The sequence below is a fragment of the Phlebotomus papatasi genome, chromosome 3 (assembly GCF_024763615.1).
Source record: "Phlebotomus papatasi isolate M1 chromosome 3, Ppap_2.1, whole genome shotgun sequence".
NCBI lineage: Eukaryota > Metazoa > Arthropoda > Insecta > Diptera > Psychodidae > Phlebotomus > Phlebotomus papatasi.
Window position 1 is genome coordinate 51,456,880 of NC_077224.1, and position 12,133 is coordinate 51,469,012.

Below are 12,133 nucleotides of genomic sequence, written 5' to 3' on the forward strand. Positions count from 1 at the left end.
CAAATTGAATAATTTTTTAAAACAACATTTTTCTTTTGCATATCTTAACCTAATTTATTTTCTGTTGATTTTTTTCTTGAGGACGAACTAGTTTTATACAAAAAAAAAGACTGTTTCTCTTATTTAATATTGCAATGAGCTGAATTTCAAAATATACATAATTTTACTCAATTTCTATTAAATTTATCGAGAGAAACTTTGCATCTCAATTTTATGATTCAAGCAGGAGAAGTCCCATGTGAAATCTGCATCAGGTAAAATTCTCCAGTCTTTCTCACAACTTCCTGATCACGAATATGGGAGTGGCTAAAAACTTTTCCTACTATCTACCTCACTTCAAAACTTAATTTAACTATAATTCATATTCACCGAGAAAAAAAATAGATGATATTTTCAGCAATCCGTGTAGGGGGAAGTGGAGCACCTTTGAAGTTGGGCTATTTTCTCCTAGAGAAGTGGAGCACGTTTGAAAGCGGGGCACCTTTGAAATTGGGATTTTTCTCCTATTTTTAAATAAAATTGAGCCTTATCGTGATATAATTTAGCTGCACAAACAGATTGTGAAGCTAAATTATATCACGATAAGACTCGATTTTATTTAAAAATTGGTGAGAAATCCCAATTTCAAACCTGCCCCACTTTTCAAGGTGCCCTACTTCCTCCTAATGTAGTTTAACTTTTCAATTGGTTTGTGGAGTTAAATTTTATTACCGATTTATAACGATTTTAGTACCGGATAGATTATTACCCATTGCGATATTACATTCTAAAACTAACTTGTCAAGTTTTCTATTTTAATTATTTGGATATCAAATTGTACAGGTGCATTATAAAATTTACAATGAAGATATTAGATCGAAAAGCTTCTTATAAAATTGATTATTTGAATATTGGATTGTATGGCCATATTGTAAAACTTTTTATTCAGATATTAGATTGCTAAATCGGAATGTAAAAATTCCTATTTGGATATTATTTTCTAAAGCCGGATTGAAAAAAATTCTAATTGGCCATTATAGCATCTACATACTGAAGAATTTTATGTCCATATTTTTCAGACATAATTTTTTTCTACTGCGTATATATAGACTCCACCAGGCAATAGAACCGGAATTTGTATTTAACCAATTGGACATAAGATAAAGCCTGATTGTAAAATCTGCTATTTGGATATTACATTATGAAACCTTATTGACAAATTGACGATTCGGATGTTAAGTTATTAAGCCGAATTAAAAAAATACCAGTATTTGATAAATCACTTGGATAATGGTAGAATTGAATATTGGATATGGATAGGGGGAGGTGGGGCTACTTTGAGCTATGAAGCTACATTGTTATACTATATTTTTGCATATTTCTAATGGAAACTGTGTTCTAACATAACGTAATTTGGATACACAAATTAATTGTGGATCTAAATAAAATATTTGTAAGGACCAAGCTCATTTAGAAATAGGTGTAAAAGACGTATAACAACTTAGCTCCACAGCTCAAAGCAGACCCATCTCCCCCTATTGTAGAATTTATTAGAATATACAGTGTCGGCCAAAAGCTCCATGACAAAGCTATGTTCGAGAAGTCAAATGGGAAAAAGTGATAGAAAAAATTACTTTTTAAAATTTTTCTTTTCGCAAATGAGTTGTTTATAAATTATAGATTTTATTAGTGTGTTTAAAAAAAATTAATTTTATTTCATGTCAAAAATAATTCTTTTACAAAAGTTGATCATCGGCCAAAAGTTTATTGACAAATTTTTAAAAGTGGCTCAAAATGGTCAAATACGTGCAATCAACATTTTGTTACCAGTAATATTAAGAATTTGTCTTATTTGAGAAGAAAAGGGTCGGTTTTCACATTTCTAAATTTTTTGAGAGGTCAATATTATGCATTTAAAATTAATGATAAATAATGTATTTTTTGAGGCTAAAATAGCAATAACCAAAAAGTTAAAAGAAGGGAAATAGTTCAGAAATATTTCCGGAATGAATCTGCCGCGTCAGATTTATAATTTTATGGAAAATTACAACAGGATATACATAAAATCGTTAAAATTTATGGTAATGAAGCACGAGCACTCTTGGTAAAACGCGACTGGCAGGCCCAGAGTTTCGACTGAGTTACATTCACAACTTGAATTTGAAAAAGTATTTTTTTTTTTTTTTTGAAATCCTTTTTTTCCATCTGATTTCCGAACATAGCCTTGTCACCCTTGTCAAGAAACTTTTGGCCGATACTGTAATACAGGATTGTAAATAGTGCGTTACTACTCGGATATGACAATATGCAGCCTAATTGATAAATTTTCCATAAGTATTTTAGAGATTACAAAACTGGGTTGTAAAAATTAAAATCAACAATTGAATATTAAATTTAAAAAAAAATCGGAATATTTTTTTATTCGGGTATTAAGTTATAAAGTCTAATATTAAAACTTACTATTTGAATGAATATATATAACAATATGTAACCCGATCGCAAAATTTATTATCCGAATATTAGAATATAAAATTAGATTAGGAACTATTAGCATAATAGATTATAAAGCGGGCTTGTAAGTTTTATATCTGGTTTCTTAATAATTAAAGATTTTTTTAAAATCAGCTCTTGTATGTAAGAATATTTTAAAAGTCTAATTAACCTAAATGCTTTCCTTCAATATTCTTTTATCAACGACGTAAATGTCCGTTCTTGTTTCAGGAACTAAATTAAGAGCTCTTGAGTGTGGAATGGATTGAGTGAAATTTTATTTCTTAGCATTTTTTGATCTGAGTTGCGAGGAGTCAAAAAGACCCTAAAATGTCCATATAGTTTTTAATAAATGGATTTTTTATACTACAAATATCGATGGGAAAGAACTCCGAACTTCCGTCTTCAAATAATCAGTAAAAAAAAAACGAAAAAAAGAATTTCCAAAAAATCTAAAGGAAATTTTGAATGAAAATTTATTGTAATTTGATAAATTTTTATTAATTAAGGGCACTTACGATAATTTTTAATTAAAATATTTTTTTAATTAGACTTATAAAAGTTTCGTTTTCTCAAGAGCGTTTAATAAACAAAATTACACCGAATCCAATTTATCTCAAAATCTCAAAAATGAAGTTACGACAAATGTGTCATGTATTCAGCATTTCAATATTTTTGAAATGAGAATGAAGAAAAACAGAAAGGGAGGGTGGGTATTCTAAATTTGTAGATATTCGCAATTTAAGAAAATTCATTATTTTACAAATCAAATGGTACAAATTATTAAGGAAATATAAAGTACATTTTTAAATATGGGTAATACTTAAATGAATATAGGGATATATACAGGGGATATATTGGGAAACATTCATAAAAAAGTTAAGTTGTATGACCTACCCTACCCTACCCTAGTATTTTCTGAAAATTGTAGAAAAAACCTTCGCGCCAAAAATTATGCAAGGTTTTGCATGTCAATTTGAAATCAACAGTTCTTTTTAACACACGAATTTCAGATTTGATATTCATATTCTCTGTGAAATATTTTACTGAAAAAGTGACACTAGGCGGCTACCACACCAAAAATTAAAAAAAAAAGAAATAAATAAAATAATCTACAATTTTTTTTTAAGACTAATTAGTTGAATCTTTTTAAATCACTACGCTGCGCTGAAGCTATCAAAATTCAGTAATAACTCTACGAGTTATTAGCTTAATATTAATTTATATATTAATTATATATTAATTTGTTGTCCCAAATTCTATATTATCAAAAGTCACGCACGACCACAACTGCCCTACCCTACCCTAGAGGAATTCCCCGTGACTGATTAATTTGATGCAAATCAATGAACTAAATTGACTTACGTTGGATGCGTAAGGGGCACTTCTAGGATTAGGTCATGCGGGTATTCGAAGTATTCGGGATCGTGTCCATTAGCAGACAGCACCATTGGCAGGATGTCCCAATCAGTATGCCGTCCTTTCCAACCCAATTTCAAGCACAACTTCAATGAGAAAATGCAAAGTGCATAACGTAGTGAAATTTCATTTGTGGATTGTCAGGTTTTTTTGCATAATACCCTTACCTCGGTGAATTCAACAGTGGCTGGTTCCCCAGTAATGCTACCGTCTGGTTCACGATATCCGGCATATGAGATAAGCTGAGGGTTCCATACTCGATAGTCGTGCTTTCCGTCAGTTCGCTGAGGGAAAATCGTAATGGCTGATCGAATATTACCCTTATTTGTAGCGTATTTGATGTGATTGCAAATTGCTTCAAACATTCCACTAGTTGTAGTTACATATCGACAGTCGAACACCTGAAATAACCACATATCAATTGAATATGCGATATGGATGTAAAATAAAAATGTATATTGAAAAGCATAAATGTCGATTGAATGACACAAAGTATTCATCGGAATTGTTAAAAGAATATCAAGTGAATTGGACAAATTACCTGCAATTTTGACCATTGAATACGTCCAATGCAGCGATTTGCATTCCTCCAGGCCAATTTGGCGCCAAAAATTAATTCAGTTTCCGTCAAATGATATTTCCCAGTTTTCTCTATATCACTCTGCACCTGTTGCCAGCGTGCCTCATGCGCTGGGGATTTGTACCTTAAAGTCCGGTGAGAATTTCAGAATGAACAAAAAATTGTTGTCATTTTATTAACATTTTAATTAAATGGAAACTATCTGATGAATTTTTTGACTCATTAAATATGTGCCCAGAATTGCTAATAATTAGATAAAGGATTTTTCATTCATTCATTTTCAACCGCGTATTCCTATTGGGGTCGCGGGCCGATGATACCAAGTTTAACAGCCTACGCCTGTCGATCCTCCACTACTTCAGGCAGTTTATTCACAATCAAAATATAAAAGTCTTTTACAATATCCCAATTTTTTCTCTTAGAGATAAATATTTAGGCAATTGTGTTTTATTTAGTTTCAGTAGAATATATTTTCACTAATTTACTACCGTAGATGCGGGAGACTGTCCTTCGCGGGTGACTTTGCCCCTCTACGTTTCGTAAACTTTTCTTTAATTCTAATCTTTAAGAACAGTCTTGATTCAGGCAACCCCTTTCAAGAACTGAATACAATTCATTAAGTCCCAAGGTATAGTTGTTGCATTTTACAGGAGTAAGCAAAACTCTTGAAAATTCAGTATTAAATAAGTTTAAATTATTTAAAGTTAATGCTCATGATTCCTCCACACTGAGAGAAATCCGAAAAAGTTAAAATAACATTCCGGAAATGTTAATTTTACCCTGTATTATTGATTCAAAAACGGTGTAAATATTACCCTTTTTAGGTGTATTAGGGGTTAAAGGTACCCTTCTTCATGTTAATTTTACCCTTAATAAGGTGTAAAATTAACATTAAAAAATGTTGATATATTTTTACACCTAAAGAGTGTTAAATTTCTGAGGAAAAAATGTTAATCGCACCCTCTTTTTTCTCAGTGTCGCTTCTTTGGTCTATGAATTTTAAAGTATTAAAATTACTGAAAAGAATATTTTGATTTGATCAGCCGTTGTAAACAGAGAGTTCAGCAAGTAAACTTTTGGAAAGTTTTGTTTAAGCTTTTTGGTAAAATCCTTTATATGTATGTAGCCTTCCTTTATAGGTATGTAGCGATATTCAAATTTATGACGCCTTCTCCTTAAATAAGAGCAAAACTTTTCGCTTCATTGCTGAAACATTTTGTTATAATTAACAACATGTTGCTTACGGATCTTCATTTGTTTAAAAATAAATCATCGTTTGTATCAACAGCTGCGATATGTGCCAAATTTTTGCTTAATTGACATATCAGACATAGTGCAACTAAAATATTTAGAAGATTCAGGAAATTGGTAATATTCAATATGAACCACTTTGCTCTGTTAATTATGTGTTTATATGGAATAAATGCATTACAAATATTCATCAGGAGTCAAATATTGCTCTAATTTTGATTGTATATTACGATCATCCTTTTGGCAATTACTAATTAGGACATTTCAAAATGTATAATGAAAACTTTCAGTTATAACATTAATGTTACAAAATTCTGTAAATAAATTGTTATCACTTCAACTCTATTGCACTGTGATATGCCTTGTTAGGCTTTCCAATAAATATTTAATGGCTATGCATATAGTTAACATAATGGACTGTTGACAATGATATAATAATGGGTAAAGTTGCGATAGCAGGTAATTATAACTAAAAATGCAATATATCAGTGCAAAATTCACGTCAATTTTCACCTACTCCACCTAATACAATATTTGTTTCCAATTAAATGTCGTGTCAAATAATCTTCATTATAGCGATTTATTGACATATTATGTGAGGTGCTCTCTGCCAATTTGGAGGTGTTATTGCGCATAAGGGTATCACCCTCTCGAAGTGATAAAATAAAATTGTAGAATTAATTAAAAAGAAGTGGATGGGTTTGTTGGGGAGTGCTTACGTTATTTGTACAAATTTTACTACCATCATTTACAATGTATTTAACCAATTACCCGTCCTCTTGTGTATATACTATTGATTTTATTACTCCTGGCCCTCATTTTTGGTTAAATGTGTGAAGGGAAATTAGATACATATATCAAATGGAATGATTTTACGGTGCTCATGGATTATATTTTGGAAAACACAGTTAATAGTTAGTGAAAGCATTATTTTTGATGAAACTTGAGGATTAGTCATTCTGTGGAAAGGGTAACAATTCGTAATTACAGGATAAGCCAGATAAATTGTATCTACTTGTAAAATCAAGAATAATAATTTAGTAACAATTAAGTAGTGCTTTCAGGAGACTAGGTCTAACACACATGGTTCACTTTAATTAACGATCATCTGATAATGGAGATTTGTCGGCGTGATCAGTCGATTTATAGTGACTGATCAATAGAATCAACCGATCATCGAGACTGATCGACGCCGAGCATCCGACCAGAACGATTGACCGGTACAAAACATCAAGCCAGAGCAATTGGTCAAAGCCGATTTACTGATTTTCCACTAACGGTTCCACTAGCCCGTTCACCATATTTATTAACCCCGTGAATGCTGTTAATATTTTAAGATGGATCCTGGTAAAATTCCGAAAGCCAAAATCCCGAATTCTTAAAAATATCAAAGCTACTCCCACAATTGCACCCGAGCTTGCTGGAGGCAAAGGGAAATTTTCTGTGTCTTGGAAAATTATTCTACACTGTATCCTATATATAATTTCATCCCTTTCAGGATATCGAACATTCGGGATTTTGGCTTTCGGGATTTTAAAAGCCTTCACTTAAGATATGCATTTTAAAGGAGAACCTGCTAAAACTTTTGACTAAATTCCAGTTCAGCCAAATTAGTAATTAAATCAAATCCGTTATTACGCCTGTCAGTTACCGGCCAAATGGTAAACGGTAAGGGATATGAACTTCCAGTCTTCGTTGACCCCGCATGTGCTTAATCTAATTAATTGAACCTCTTAACTAATTTTATAAGAGGCAAGCAATATGTACTCTTAAATCTAATATACTTAGGAGGTGACCTGCTTACGCAATCGACTGGTGTGGGCTCCAGACTGTCGCGAGCTCTCCGCACTATGTCCTATCACTTGTACGACTAGAGACGAACTCACGTCCGTACTCACTGAGATCGTACGATCAACTAAACTAATACAGTCGTCTCCATCATCACCAGAGGCGCTGGCCTAGAAAGGATACATTGCGTCTCGAATATTTAGGGTTGCCTCAGCAGAGCATTTATTGCTATAAGGCGCTAAATTTAAGCTCTACAATTTTCAATCATGAGCTGATTTCCTATTGATAAATAAACAAATTCGTGGTGTCTTCTGTCTTAATAACTATTTTGAGTAGTTTGAGCATTATGGGATGTTTTGGTTTTGCCACTCACTGGTGACTGTTTCATTACTATTTTAGTTAATAGAGTTGACAAAATATTCTATTAAAGGAATTTTTATTTTAAGAATATCAATTTCGTAAAATTTGCTTTGATTGAACAAAGACACAAAGACCTTTTAACGACGAGAACACCATTTATTAAAAATTAAAAAAAAAAAATAATGTAAAATTGATGAAAAGTTCTAGGATAAATTTTAAAGTGGTAAAGTGTACTGTAAGCTGACGTAAGCCGAATTGGTAAGCCGGGTGGTATAATTCTCTGATCCGACAGTTATATGGGCTTAAGACTTAAGGCTTAGCCATATAAGCCTAACTAGTCTAATTTCTTTTCAATCACGATTTTTTTTGGAAAAATTAATTTAGGATTGGATTATTAAACATAAGTGACCTATTAGGTGCTCAAAAAGCAATAAAATTGTACGCTATTTAGGATTTTGAGACTTTTGAGAACTCGGCCAAACCTCTAGTCTGAAGACCGCTTTAGTTGTTCCTTAGCTATACAAGTACATCAACACATCCTTAACAAAAGTAATCTTGTCGGGCTATCACTACTAGTAGGGACTTGATGTCTGTTTTCCAAGTACTCGATTATTTTAGTCTCACAATACAATATATTTTTTTTAAATACAATGCTCTTTGGAACTGTTTTGGAATAGCAGTTATGGGATTGACCTATCCCGAAAGTGTAACAGTATGCAATTACTGGATAATAAAAATCTCAAACATATGTCACCTGTATTCTAGAGGGGCGTGGCCTATTTTTAAGTTCATTGCTCTTTGAACCTTGTTTAGAATTCAACTTGTGGAATAGGCCTATTCCTAGAATGCCATAATTTGCCATTACTGGATAATGGAAACCTTAAGCTTTTGTTTATTATACCATAGAAAAGGCGTGGCTTATAATACTTTATAAAATTCGTGCTTTCTTACAAAATAAGCGATTAAAACCGAAATTAAAGCAAAAGTTATTCTAAACATTCTTGTAGGGAAATGTAAATTTACGATATTAAAATTAATAAGGTGATATTATGTTTCCCTTACGTTAATGGCCTCCACACATTAGAGAAATTTATGGCCATATTGAACCACATTTCCTACGCTTGTGTAGGAAAAATTCTTCAATATGGACATAAATTTCTCTAGTGTGTAGAGGCAATAAGGAAGAGCCTTAATTAGAAAGTTCAATAAATCGATATGTTTGACTACACCTTTTTTGCCCATCAAATTCACTTCGTTTCCTTGTAATTAATTTAAGTAACAAAATGTTTCCGGGGTGATATTATTAGAATCATAATTCCATACCAAAAATATAAGTAAAACAAAATCCTATTGATGAAGCTCTTAGACGAGCTACTCCATATAGTTTCTCAGTTCAAGTGGATCATATTCTATTTTATTATTAAACTAACTTGTCACTCAATAACATTGACAGAGGTAAATTTCACTTAGAAATCCCAAATCAAACTGAAAGACCTTTTCAATTAATCTGTTTGATTTCGTAATAACGCACAAATATGCTAACTAAACGTTCACCTTATCAAATCACACAAAATTGTTGTCACATAAGTAAAGAGTCAACATCAGAAGCATTTCCTCAACATTGAATATTCAGTGAGATTTTTGCCGGAAGGCAAGATTTTGTGTATCAAGAATGCATATGTACAAGATTCTTTACATTCTCATGGAGAACATCCGTGTTGCTACATTCATAAGGATTGCTAGACTCGAAGATATGAGATCGATGAAAATTTTATTAAATTTCTGAAGAGCAGGAAAGTGCAAAATTGAAGGAAATTTTCTTGACTCAATTAATAAAACAATTTGCTGGTGTATGCACTTGTAGATTGTTGGGTTGCAGCACTGAGTCATCGATTTCAGACTTTATCCCAAACTGCCCAGACATTAATTCTATCTGACCAAAATGTTCGAATAATGGAATTATATATTGGAAGAGTTTTGGGGCGATGCTTATATTGGATATTTTCGTATTAATTTTTTTGTCCTACATAGACTATACGGAAGAGTCCTAACCCTATTCCAGATTGAAGTGGAAAGACCAATGAGACTACCAATAATATGAAAAATGGAAAAAAATGAAAAGATACAAGAAAATCCTCTCATATTTGTTAATTCCTCACTCAGTCAGAGCATATCATACTCCTGCCTTATTTTTTCAGTAGGGCTTTTTTCCCTTGTGACTTTTTTTTTCCTCAATATGAATTGATTCATATATAACGAATTATATGGTGAATGAGAGAATAAACATTTGTCGCTCGATGGGGATGGTATGTGAGATAAAGAGAATTACTGGGGTAAATCTCTTCAGTAAACAGTGTTGAGGAGAAACTGGGAGGTAGTCAGAATAATGTGTATCAAGTGTACTTGTTCAAATTCCACCTCTACAGTGAATAAAAGTGTCTTTCTATCGCGCCTTTCTCTGTCTACACTGATAAAAATTTTTAAATAAACATTATCCTTGTAAATCATTTGACTTAACAACATTTAAACCATATCAAAAACATTTCAAAAGTATTGTAAATCCATCCGTTTTTCCGCCAGGCAGTTACCGACCAAATGGTAAACGATAAGAAATATGAACTTCCAGTTTTCGGTGATGCCCTGATCTATTGTGATAATCAGGAGAAGTTCTTTTCTTTTTAAATAATTAAACTAACTAACTTAACTCCTTAATGTATGACTAATCGGTTCCGCGGCTAAAGTTTCTGCCATTATTTTGAATCCCCAAAGATTGATTGAGTACGTAGCCTTGTCGCTTAGGGTTAGACCTCTGTAGTAGGAGGTGAAGAGTGTGCATCTTTAAAAAGAGAGTTTATGTGCCTTATTGGATAGTGCGCTCTCAACAGAACGTCAGTCGATTCTGAGCTATCAGTATATCACCACACTCTTAACATTTCGATTATTAGATATTTTGACCCATTTGGGATTTTAGTTATTCAAGTTTTTGAATTCAGGATTTTGTCTTACGAAATTTTGACCCATTCAAGATTTCGGCTTTCGGAATTTCGACTTACTCAGAATTTTGGCTTTCGGGATTACGATCGCGACGCTAAAAGGATAATTTATCGTTCATACTCGAAAGTGTCTTCAAATTCCGTCTAACGATTTTTAAAGATCATCGGCTTGAACTTTGAATTCTATTTTATCTAAAATCTGCAATGCATCCCACTCAAAATTCCGGAAAAGCCAAAGTCCTGAACGCTAGCCTGAACCCCAAAATCCCGAATGGGTCGATATCACGAAAAGCCAAAATCCCGAATGTGGGCTAAAATCCATTGAAACGAAAATCGTGAATGGGTTATAAACCCCAAAAATCAAAATCCCGAATGCGAACGAAAATCTCTAAAATCCGTAAATCTTGAACATGTCCAAATTTTGTAAAACCAAAATCCCGAAGAGCCAACATCATGAATTCTTAAGTGTCAAAACTACTCCCACCATTGTACCCACGCTTGTGGGAGGCAAAGGGAAATTTTCTGTATTTTGTGAAATTATTTTACAGATTATTCCCCTTATAATTTCGTCCCTTTAAGTATCTTGGCTTTTAGGGTTTTTTGGTTTTCGGGATTTTGGTTTTCGGGATTTTGGCTTTCGAGACCTTGGCCGGCATGTATTACAATTTTTCGGAAATAGGGAAAAATGGTATAGTTTCAAGCATCCGAAGATTTTATAGAGACTTATTTTATAAACGTTTATGGACCATATTTAATTAAATTAGTTCTAGCTAGTTTTTTTATATTGCATATTTTTAATCCACAGCACGTCTCCCGTGTAACATTAATTTATTATCTCTAAATTATTTTATTTGCATGCCTAAAAGTACCCCGTCCTCCTATATTGTATTATTACCAATATTTCTATTATTCTATAAATTTGAATTAAAAAAACATTTTGATTTGAATTTAGTAAAATAAATTCTGGGTACGGAGCACTACATAATAATCTAAAGAGAGTTCTAGCTAAGTCTTGGTTAAATAAAAGAGCAAATTGTTCTTAACAGTGTAAATTGTCGTTAGTTTCATCATGACATGATATTTTCAGCAGTTTGCATTGCAATCTTCCCCTGTTTTCCGGAAGTTTGTGCAACATAAAGATTCTTACATGGGCGGAAAACTATGAAAAGTTCCATAAAAAATGCCCCAGGAATTTAATAACGTAAAAGTATCATACAAGACGATGTAAATATATAAAGTTGAAAAACAGTTATCACAAAGTTAGTTTACTCTT

General features: G+C 32.4%; 1 protein-coding gene across 3 annotated transcripts in view; it reads right to left on the bottom strand.

The window, feature by feature from the left end:
• Positions 1–12,133, bottom strand: part of LOC129807222 (nitric oxide synthase) — a 78,624-nt gene that overhangs the window by 23,510 nt on the left and 42,981 nt on the right. For all 3 annotated transcript variants that reach the window (XM_055856336.1, XM_055856335.1, XM_055856337.1), the window contains exons 4-6: positions 4,430–4,592; positions 4,056–4,289; positions 3,835–3,974 (exon numbers count right to left, since the gene is read on the bottom strand). In XM_055856336.1, coding sequence (XP_055712311.1) covers positions 3,835–3,974; positions 4,056–4,289; positions 4,430–4,592 — 537 coding nt within the window. The remainder of the gene's footprint in view (positions 1–3,834; positions 3,975–4,055; positions 4,290–4,429; positions 4,593–12,133) is intronic.